Below are 12,203 nucleotides of genomic sequence, written 5' to 3'. Positions count from 1 at the left end.
AAAGAGATGCTCATCAACCTTCTGAAAATACAATATATAAATCCAGATAGATTTTAATGAGTTTTGCTTCCTGTAGGTGTGAAATGGAGACACTACTCAATAAGGTTTTTGTAATGACTTATTGAGGATGTATATATGCACTTAGCATAGTGACTGGCCCATAATTTGAATTCAAATGTTACCTGCCTTTTCTTTCCATAAATACTCTTTCACTAGCATCAGTTCATTAACACAACTGAATATGTTATAAGAGCAATCAAAATTTTATTTGAGATTGCCCAGATTTCTAAGACCACACCAGATCCAAAAGCATGTTCTTTGTGGACAAGGTATTATTTCATGAATATAAATGAATGGTGCTGTTGGACTCAGGCAAGAGGAAATAAAGTACTTACAGAGTTCAAACTGAGTTTAGTAGAATGGGTAAGATTTAGAGAAATGTCAATGAATAAAGGAAGACATCATGAAAAAGATGATCAAGTTGAAAGGTGATCAAGAGAAAGAAAAAACAAATTACCTGTAGGGGAACAGTAATTTGAATGGCAGTGAGTATTTCTTTGGAGACCCTGGAGGTCAGAAAAAGTGACACATAGTAAGTAAGTAAACTTACTAATTAGCAAAGTTCATTGGAGAAAATGCTGAGTCATGTTATTTTAGAAAAAGCAAAATTGGTCTGGCTGAAGTTTATATTGGAAGGCAGCTGGGAACATTAGGCTAAAAATCAGGCTGGATGTAGATTATGATGAGAATCCAATGTCATATATAAGGAGCTTTCCCCTATAATAGTAGTTCTCAAAACGTTTTGCCTTTGGGACTCCTTTGCACTCTTAAAAATTACTGAGGCCCCAAACAGCTTTTCTTTTTCTGGGTTATATCTATCAATACTTCTTACATGAGAAATTGAAACTAAGAAATTTTTACAACACAAAAATACAAAGTACTCGTTCCATTAGTTGTCAGTGATGATGACATCACACATTATGTAGCCTCTGGAAAACTCAACTCTATTCTTGTGAGAAAATGAGAGTAAAAGAAAATAACATCATAATATTATTACAAAAACTGGTTTTAACTTCGCTAATCCCCTGAAGAGTCTTAGCAAACTCTGGGTGTCCCCATATCAATTTTGAGAGTTGCCTCTCTATAGCAACGCAAAAGACCAAATCAATGCAGGGGTTTTTTGTTTTTGTTTTGTTTAAATTTTTTAACATCTTTATTAGAGTAAAATTGCTTTACAATGGTGTGTCAGTTTCTGCTCTATGACAAAGTGAATCAGTTATACATATACATATGTCCCCATATCTCTTCTCTCTTGCAGCTCCCTCCCTCCCACCCTCCCTATCCCACCCCTCTAGGTGGTCACAAAGCACCGAGCTGATCTCTCTGTGCTATGCGGCTGCTTCCCACTAGCTATCTATTTTACGTTTGGTAGTGTCTATATGTCCATGCCACTCTCTCACTTTGTCCCAGCTTACCCTTCCCCCTCCCCGTATCCTCAAGTCCATTCTCTAGTAGGTCAGTGCAGGGGGTTTTTGGTCTGTTCTGTTTTTTCATTTTCTTAACCGGTCTGTTAATGGTATGCAGAAAGACTAAAACAGAAAGATACAGAAGAAGAACCCTGGATACGGCATAGCAGTGAGGTAAGATTACCAAAGCCAAACTTAACATTTACAGAAAATTTCATAAGTCTGGACTTGCAAGTAATAAAAGAGGAACAAACTGACTTAATTTCTTCCCTTAATTTCATTGTACCCACCAGGATACAAAACTCATTTCTTTAGGTAGGCTATATCATAGGTATGGTCTCAGATGCTCTAGAATGGTTCCAGTTTCAGGAAATTTTATTTTTAATAAAGACAGTTGGTTATGTGTCAGATTTTTATCTAATTTGTATGACTTCATAAGACATTATGAAAGTAAAAATCACACACTAAAAAAATATCTATCAGTCTATGTGTCTTGATGTGGTTTTAAGATAATGATCTCTGCAATTATATGTTCAGCTAGCCCTGAAAGCTATCATACATAACACTATTTCTATAAATGTGTCCATAAATATAGAAACTGTACATAACATTGTACTGTTACACAAATCTGTAAAAATCCTTTCTCTTTATTGTATAAACTTAATATTTTAAACATGATTCAGTTCACTGTGCTAAGTATATAAATTATATATATAAAAAAAATTTATTAGCTAAAGTGACTATATATAAATATAATTGTTATTCTTGTTTTTAGGTGATAATTCTCTAGATTTTTTAACAAAATCAAATTTAAAATGTTTCAAGGAAAAGGCTGGATGAATAGAATCTAGAGCTGCTAAAACTTTTTATTTTCAACCCAAAATTACTAGATATGCAACAGGGTGATGTGACTCATTCACAGAAAAAAAAGGCAGTCAATAAAGCCTGACTCGTAATGGGCCACATGCTGTGTTCAGCAATGACTTTAAAGAGGCTACTATAAATATGGTAAAAGAATTTTTTTTAATTGAAGGCAACTGTCATTAATAACCAGAGCTACATCCTTGATCATTGCTCTTATCTACTAACCTTTACTGAAATAGATACTGGTCTTCACTAATAAATCTTTAAACTCTAGTAGTATTAATTAAAAATCAGGTATAATATTTAAAACATTTAACAACCAGTATGAATGGACAACTGTCCACCAGAAAGGAGGGGTGGTAAGGATGCCAGGCTGACAGGCAAAGGTATTCTTTCATTCCCACCCCAGACCAGCACTGAGGCCTGGGGAAGTCAGCATTGGTACAGGAAAGGAGGAAATAGGGTGATTAACTGCAAGAAAATCAACTAATAGGAACAGCTGCCCTAGGGCTAAAACTACATCCTAGAGGCCTCCTGCTGGTCCAGGTACTAACCCTTTAATTGCTGGATTATGAGTTGGTAGGAGCTGCACTTGGAGGGCTCTTAGCAGTATCCATTTCCCAATGAGCTAAAAAATATTTCAGTATTTTAACAACTGGTACTGTCATATACCCTGAGAGCAGTTGAATATCAGTCCTTCACAAACTAAAAGAATAGTAACAAATACTGTCACCACTGTTATGACAAAATTCTATTTTACAATTTAGAGATGAGTTTAAAATTTTTTTAATTTTAGCATTCCAAAAGCTAAAGCTATTAATACAAAAACAAATACTTCAGTGAACTAAAGCCTTCACTATCTCTACATTTGGGGAAATTTTCCAAACTTCTAAAAGTACTCTTAACTAGAGCCTTCATTGTTAATCACTAAGTCCTAAAATGGTGGCATTTTGGAATTTCTTTAAAAAATTAAGTTAACACACCTTTACTTTCCCAACTTTTGATCTCTAAATAAGGTAATTTTGTTATCTTCAGTAACTTTACAAATTAATTATTTCATTTATTTGCTATACATATTATATTGAACTGACTTGAAAACTAAACATCTATAGATATGCATTTTTTCCCTCACATGACAAACCCTCATTTTACTGATTTTCTTTCAAATACTACCAAGCTCCTTCAGTATCTTGGTGGTTTAAACCACCACCATCACCACCTAAAACAACAAACTGTAGATATAAAAGATGGGCAAAAGTGACATATTTTAGTAGAAATTTATCACAAACTTTGAAATTTGAAGACTTGGAATCCAATCCTATCTACATGATTTACTGGAAATGGGAGCCCAGGCAAGACCTGTTACCTCAATAAGCCTTACTCTCCTCAACAGAACTGCATTGTTATGTCTGTAGGGCAACTAGCATAGTGACAAGAGCTTCATGCTAGCTGGTGCCCCATAAATTTTAGTTTCCTTTCCCTAGCCTTTACCAAAAAATTAGGTAATTGGGTGATAGGTTATGAAACAACTATATAGAAGAAAAATAATTATGCTGAATAAAACAATGATACCTAAACTAGAATAAAATAAAAAATAAAAATTAAGCTTATTTTTTAGATTATAGCATTAACACATTCTTACAGTAGAAAAAGTGGGGAAAAAATCTTCCATAATCCTACCACCAGACATAACTACTATAATTATTCCTCCCGACAGTGTTTTGGTTATTGCATAGAATACATAACTGTATTAACATAAAGAGTTGTTCCTGTATTTTTTTCTAAACTTTACTTTCTAAGGCCAATAAAAATTCTCAGAAAACATCATTTTAAGGAATATTTTATTTTATCAAGTGAAATATCATATTGTTTACTAGTCTTCTATTCATAGATATTTAATTTCTTCTTACTCTTTCTGTTATATATTTTTTAAAAATACTACAATGAACATGCCTGTATATAAATATTAAGATTTGATTTTTTCAAGAGTATCTATGAAAAAAAATAAAAAGAGTGTCTATGAAAGGCAAACTTAAGAATAACTGGTAAAACTGACTGAAATGTTTATTATAATGCACTCTATCCTTATCAAGTCCAAAATACATTTAACTGGAACCTGATTTTTTTTCTTTGCTATGTGGTTCAGTATACCTGGCATACCCATTGTCATGGGTTGAATGGTGGCATACCAAAACATATGTCTACCCAGAAATTGTGACTGTAACCTTATTTGGAAAAAGGATCTTTACAGACATAATTAAGGTAAGGACCTTCAGATAAGATCACATGTATTAGGGTGGATCCTAAATCTAAAAATAGTGTTCTTAGAAAAAGTAGGGGAAAGGACAATGCAGGGAAAAAGTCCATGTGAGGACTGAGGCAGTGACTGGGGTGATGTGTGTACAGGCCACAGAATGCCACAGACTGCCAGCAGCCACCAAAAACTAGGAGAGAGACGCAAAAAGGATACTCCATCAGAGTTCCAGAAGCAACTAAATCCTACCGCCACCCTGATTTCAGATTTCTGACCTCCAGAACTGTGAGAGAATTAAGTGTCTGTTATTTTAAGCCACAAAGCTTGTGATAATTTGTTATGGCAGCCCTAGGAAATGAAGATACCCTCAAATCACATTTTAAATCAATGTCTATTCACTGTTTCAAAAGCTACATCATCTATTTCCCATTAAACTCCCCTGAATTGTCCCATTACTATTTGGTTATACATTATTTTATTTTTTACAAGCACTATGAACATCACCTACTTACACGTTGCATCCATTAATGATAATCTAGTTGTAGTTCTAATGTAGTTTTTGTCTACTCAGTCATAATATAAGATCCTTGAAGGCAGGAACGGTATCTTAAATGCCCTGCTTGTCATACATTTCACCTAATATAGTGCTATATATACAGTGCAAGATTTAGTAGCTTCCTATTTGCTAAAATACAGAATGACTAAAAACTTTTTTATACACGTTAAACCATCCTTATGGAATACTTTAGAATGTTAGTGGGATCCTTTAAACATCTACAACATATAAAATATAAAGATACATTTTCCTGCTCTTAAAACTGAAGTCTGGTCTTATGAAAATCCTCATTGCCTATTGTTTTAAAAGATCAACATTTACTGTCAATGACTTAAAATCTACATCAGGAATCTAACAATACTCAAGATACGGCAAGAGTCATGGAAGTTAGAAGGGCTATAATAGAACAAAGCACCAGCAGAAACCTCTTCTGTAGAGGATAGGCTGTGGTTACAAATAAAGAAGTTCACCATGTTACATTCGCATTATGTTTTATAGTTACTTATGGTATAGTTGTTTAACAATTGCTTGGAAAAAAAATAAAAAGAATGGTATTAAACAACAACAACAAAAATCTAAGTATACAACATACCTGAGTTCGTAAAATTTCATTTTTTGACAACTGCATATCACCAGTCAATTCTTTCACAGTGATGCCCAGTGGCTCTAGACGTCTGCTGAAGTAATTTGTCATTTCAGCTGCCAACGCTTTCATTGGAGCAACATATACAATCTACGCCAAAGAAACACTAGCTTGATGAATGAGCAAAAACTACAACGTCAATACACGTCACTATTTATTGTAAAATATGATTCTAGCCACTTAGGGTGAAAAATCTTAATAGTGATATATGAAAAGTACTTATCTTTGTTGCATAAGTGTGCAGCTGTTTACAGGACAATGGAATTTGTTTATATAGCCTTATCACTTTGAAAACTGGTGCTTCAAAGCTAAGTGCATTTTCATAGCTTTCACAGGGGTAGTGGGATTTTCATAACACAAATAGGGACTGCCTAAAAGTAATGAAGTAAATCATGCAGCATTCTTTACATGACTTCATGTATAATATCCTTAAAAACTTCCAGATCTCATGTAACATGTACAACTGCAAAATGATTTTAAAATTTACAATTTAAAAAGCTGTTGTCGGACTTGTTAATTTCCTACCTTAAATTCATTCTTTCTGATAACACCTTGTTGAAAATGCTGGCGAATTTCATGCAAAACTGTAAGCATTGCAATGTTGGTCTTTCCAGCTCCAGTAGGGGCACAAATCAGCATGTTCTCATTGGTGTTGTAGGCAGTCTCAAACACAATTGACTGGATTCTATTGAGTCTTCTCATTCCTTTAAAAGCCAGCTGTCCAATCTAAAAATGACATGACCCACTATAAATGATAATAATGTGAAGGTCTCATACAAAACATTAAATACAAATTTTTTGTGGTAAAAAAACAAATGACTAATTTGTTTAGTCTCTCAATGTGTCCTGTATTTAAACTAAGTGTGCGCAGTTGACAACTCACAACTATTGTACAATTCTAATGCATTTGGGAATTGTAACCCACTACATTTGAAAAATATGATAATGAGACTATACCTGTATCTTTGTACACAATCCTAAGTACAAAACAATGATAATAATGTAATGAAACAAAATTAAACAGGTATCTTTTGATTTCATATGACGATAGCCTAGTTTATTTAGATTGAGGATGACTAATGAAAGTGCAAATAAGAAAATTCCTGGGGATATAAATCAATAAGAAATTCTGTTTCACTATGTTATGGATTTTTAAAGATACTTTTTTGAAAAGGCAGCCTTAATAGTAGTAATAATAGCTACAGATTATGTTTGTTCAGAACTTACACTGTGACACATGCAATTGTAAGCACTTTCATATATTTATTTATTTAATCCTCAAAACAATTCTATAGTATAGGTACCATTATTATGTCCTTTTAATAGAGAAGAAATTAAAGACGCAGAGTGGTTAATTAATTTTTCCTAAAATCTTCTATACAAAAAGTCTTTAGCGATGAAAACTACAATGTCTGAGAGTAAACAAAACACTGGATGAAATTAATGGCAGGAAACTGGAATTGCTATATTAATGCCAGAAAAAAATTGATTTAAAAGCCAAGCATATTACCAGGAATAGAGACCCAGTCATTTCATGAAGAAGATGATTAATCATTAGGGCATAACAATCCTAAATGTTTATATACCCAATAACAGATCTTCAAAACACATGAAGCAAAAACTGATAGACATGCAAAGGGAAATAGGCAAATCTGCAATTTCAGTCAGAGATTTCAACATCCCTCTCCAAGAACTGATAAGTCAAGTAGGCATGAAAATCAGCAAGGCTACAATAGATTTGAACAGCACTATCAACCAATTTGACCTGACTGACATTTATTCATCTAACAATAATTCTCCTCAATTGTTCATGGAACATTTAGCAAGATATATATATACCATATTCTGGGCCATAAAACAAGTCTCAATAAATTGAAAAGGAAGCAATACATACAAAATATATTCCCTGATCACAATGGAATTAAATTAGAAATCCTTACTAGAAATATCCTTAGAAAATATACAAATATTTGGAACTAAGTAACGTTCTTCCTAAAATAACCCATGATGAAAGAAGAACTCAAAAGGGAAATTAACTATTCTTAACTGAAGAAAATGAAAACTCAACATATGAGAATTTGTGGATGTTGCTAAAGCACTATTCAAGGAAAAATATACAGCACTAGCCACCTATATGAAAAAAGAGGAAAGGTTTCAAATGAATGACTTCATCTTTCAAAATAAGATATTAGAAAAAGGAAAAATTAAAACCAAAGTAAAACAGAATAAAAGAAATAATAAAGATCAAAGTAGATATCAATGAGATGAAAACAGAAAAGCTTATTCTTTGAGATCAATAAAATTGATTAATCTCTAGCCAGACTGATAGGAAAAAAAGAGAGAAGACAGGGAATTCCCTAGCAGTCCAGTGGTTAGGACTCTACACTCTCACTGCCAAGGTCCTGGGTTCAATCCCTGGTTGGGGAACTAAGATCCCACAAGCTACGTGGTGTGGCCAAAAAAAAAAAAAAAAAAGAGAGAGAGAAGACACAAATTACTAATGTCAAGAATGAGAAGGATGGCATCACTACAGATGCTGTGGAAATTAAAATAATATAAGGGAATATTATAAATGACTTTATGCCAATAAATTTGACCATTTAGATCAAATGGACAATTTTCTTAAAAGACACAAATTACCAAAGCTCATCCATGAAGAAATATACAACTTAAATAACTCTATATCTGTTACAGAAATTAAGGCTGAAGTTAAAATCCTTCCCACAAAGAAAACTCTAGGCCCAAACAGTTTCACTGGTAAATTCTACCTAACATTTAATGAGGAAATAATACCAATTTTTCATGGAGTTTTAGACTGTTCAGAAAAACTGCAGAGGAGAGAACACTTTTCAAATCATTCTATGAGGCAAGCTTTCCCCTAATACCAAAACCAGACAAAATAAAATTGCAGACCAATATCCCTTATGAACATAGAAAAAAATTATAAACAAAACTTTAGTATATTGAATTCTACAACATAATACTATATCATTACCAAGTGGGGATTATCACAGGAATGCAGGGTTAGTTTAACATTCAAACTCAATGTAATTCACCATAATAATACACTATAATGGAAAAACCATATGATCATCTCAATAGATGTAGAAAAATAATTTGACAAAATCCTACATCCATTCCCAACCAAAAAAAAAAAAAAAAACAAAATGTCTCAGCAAACTAGAAATAGAAGGGAATTCCTCAAACTGCCAAAGGATATCTACAAAAACCCTACAGCTCATACTATACTTAATGGTGAAAGACTAAATGCTTTCCCTTAAAGTCAAGAACAAGATACTACACTCACCACTTAACGCCATACTATATGTTATACTCACCACTTATCATAGTACTATAGGTTCCAGTCCGTGCAATCCAGGAAAAAAAATTATTTTTAATTTAAAAATAAAGGCATTCATTTAGGAAAGGAAGAAAAACTGTCTTTATTTAGAGATGACATGATTTCCTAGGCAAAAATCTGATGGAATCTACAAAAAATCTCCTAACACTAATAAGTTAACTTAAGATGGTTGGAGGATATATGACCAGCATGTTTTTAAAATTATATTTCTGTTTACTATCAATGAAAAATCTGAAAGTAAAAAATTTTAAAAAATCAATTACAGTAGCATCGAAATTATAAAAATTTTAAGAGATAGGAAACACTTATGTACTAAAAACTATGTAATTTTGCTAACAGAATGAAAAACAATCTATGAAAGATGTCAGTTCTTCCCAAATTGATATATAGACTCAATGCAAATCCAATTCAGTATCTCAGCAGGCTTTTCTATAGAAATTAACAAGCTGGTTCTAAAATCCATATGGCAACACACAGGATCTAGAAGAGACAAAACAACTGTGAAACAAAAGAACAATGTAAGAGAGCTAAAACTACCTGATTTCGAGGATTATTAAAAAACTAGAGAAGTCAAAACAGCATGGTATTGGCATAAAGATAAACAGATCGAGGAACAGAATAAGGAATCCACAAAGAAACCCTCACACATACGGACGGCTGATTTTTGACGAAGGCTCAAAGGCAATGCAAATGACAAAGGATAGCATTTTCAATAAATGATGCTGAATAAATGGATAGCCACACGCAGAAAATGAACTTGGATCCATACCTCCTACCATATACAAAAGTTAACTCAAAATGGATCATTGACCTAAAATGAAACTTAAAACTATAAAACGTGTTCAAGAAAATAAAAGATAAATTTTTTGTGGTCCTGAGTTAGGCCAAGAGTTCTTAAACACAGCATAATCTATAAACAAACAAATTGATAAGCTGGACTTAAGCAAAACGAAAAACTTACAGTCTTCAGGATAATGTTAAGAAAATGAAAGAAGAAACCACAGCACGGGAGAATATCTCTGTGAAGCTTACAGGTGATAAAGGACTTGCATCCAGAATATATAAAGAATTCTCCAAACACAATGATAAGAAAACAGACAATCCAATTTTTTAAATGGTCAAAAGATTTGAACAGTCACTTCACCAAAGAAAGTATGCGGATGGCAATAAGCACACAAAAAAGATGCTCAACACCGTGAGTCATTAGGGAATTGAAAGTTAAAACCACAATGAGATAACACTATACACCTATTAAAATGCCTCAAAAATTTTTAAATGCCCATTGCAAGTGTTGGTGGGGATGTGGAGGAACTGGCACTTAATTTTTAAAAAGTTAAACATACACTTAACGTGATTGATCCAGCCATACCACTTCTAGGTTTTACCCAAGAGAAAAACAAAAGTATATGTATATACAAAAACTTGTAAACAAGTGTTCATAGCAGCTTTATCTGTAATAGGCTAAGACCAGAAACAACTCATATGTCCATCAAAAGATGAATGGATAAATACAATGTAGCACATTCATACAATGGGATACTACTCAGTGATAAAAAGGAATGAATCATTGAAACATGTAAAATAAGGATGAATCTCAAAATGACTGTTGAATGAAAGAAGCCAAATAAAAAAAGGAATACATACTGCATGGTTACATTTATACAGAAATCTAGAAAATACAAACTAATCTATAGTGACAGAAAGCAGATTAGTTGATGCTTGGGGGTAGGGAGGTGGGTGGAGGGAGAGATAGGAGGGCTTGCAGGGGGCACGAAACACCTTTTGAAAGTGACCATTATGTTCACTATCTTGATTGTGGTGATGGTTTCACATGTGTTTACATACGCTAACTTATCAAATTTTCACTTTAAATATATATGGTTTATTGTATGTCAAGTATACCTCAAGAACACTGTCTTTTTAAAATGAAAAATAATTTTATAGACTTATCTATTATATCCACTTATGCTTTCATTTGGACACACACACACTTTGAAGATATCAGAGTAGTATCTCTAGGGCCTAGAAACTCTTGGGCAGACCGATTAAACACCTGAAAGTACCAGCGATACTTTCTCATCGATCTCTGCTGATGACTCAGCCTGGGACTGGCAGTGCAGCACATTTTTCAGGACACGAGGCTTAGGGTCAGAGGCCCAGGTTAAAAGATTGGCTTTGTATTTGCAATGTAACTTTGAACATAATTAACACCTCTGAGTTCTATTTCCTCATCTGTAAAATAAGGTTAGTTATACTATCACCCAAGGAAATTATAAAAATAATAAAAATAGCCAACAATTACAGAGTTCTTATTATGAGCCAATCACAGGGTAAATCCTTCATATGAATATCCTAATTATTTGTAATAACCATACCAGATTATTTTACAGATGCGGAAACAGAGACTTCAAAAGACTTAAGTTCACACAGCTATAAATGGTGGAGTTAGGATTCGAAGATAGTGTAACTTCAGAATCACAGTCTTTAATTGCTAATGTTTATAAACCATATAGTATAAACCATACACAGTGTAGGTACTTGCAACTGTGTTGAAATAAATTAATAACATCTATTATCATCACTGTCATATATCATCTTTGTTTTTTATATGAAGCTTCTAAAATACTATGGTAAGTGAATGCTACAATTTCCAGTCTTCATAGACTCATGACAAAAGTCCACTATTCCTAAACTACAAATCTGATCATGTCACATTCCAGCTTGAAGATTTTCTGAGACTTCTCACTGTCCATTTTAACTATACAGGGTAGGTAGCATACAAGATCTTTCAAGGCACAGAAGGTATAGCAAATAGAACCCTTCAAAATGTGAACCCTTGTTATTATCTTCCACTACTGCTATCTATACATACTATTTTCTGGACATTCTTTGTGCCTTTGCACCACCTATAATACCTTTCCCAACATTGAGAAACTCTTCATTATCATTCAAGTTCAAGTTCAAATGTAATCTCTGGTCCCCTTCAATTCCATACACAATTATTATATTTATGCATTTATACTCTGCCGTATTTCAAAAGATTTAAGGAACTCCCATTT

General features: G+C 33.2%; 1 protein-coding gene across 2 annotated transcripts in view; it reads right to left on the bottom strand.

Annotated features, from left to right (window-relative positions):
- ASCC3 (activating signal cointegrator 1 complex subunit 3) overlaps window positions 1-12,203 on the bottom strand; it is a 338,689-nt gene that overhangs the window by 231,184 nt on the left and 95,302 nt on the right. For both annotated transcript variants that reach the window (XM_068551389.1, XM_068551390.1), the window contains 2 exons: window positions 6,309-6,509; window positions 5,733-5,873 (listed from right to left, as the gene is read on the bottom strand). In XM_068551389.1, the coding sequence (XP_068407490.1) occupies window positions 5,733-5,873; window positions 6,309-6,509 (342 nt within the window). The remainder of the gene's footprint in view (window positions 1-5,732; window positions 5,874-6,308; window positions 6,510-12,203) is intronic.

Source organism: Eschrichtius robustus, chromosome 9, assembly GCF_028021215.1.
Source record: "Eschrichtius robustus isolate mEscRob2 chromosome 9, mEscRob2.pri, whole genome shotgun sequence".
NCBI classification, from domain to species: Eukaryota; Metazoa; Chordata; class Mammalia; order Artiodactyla; family Eschrichtiidae; genus Eschrichtius; species Eschrichtius robustus.
The sequence above is the reverse complement of the archived record's forward strand: the minus strand, read 5'-3'. Positions and strand labels throughout refer to the sequence as shown.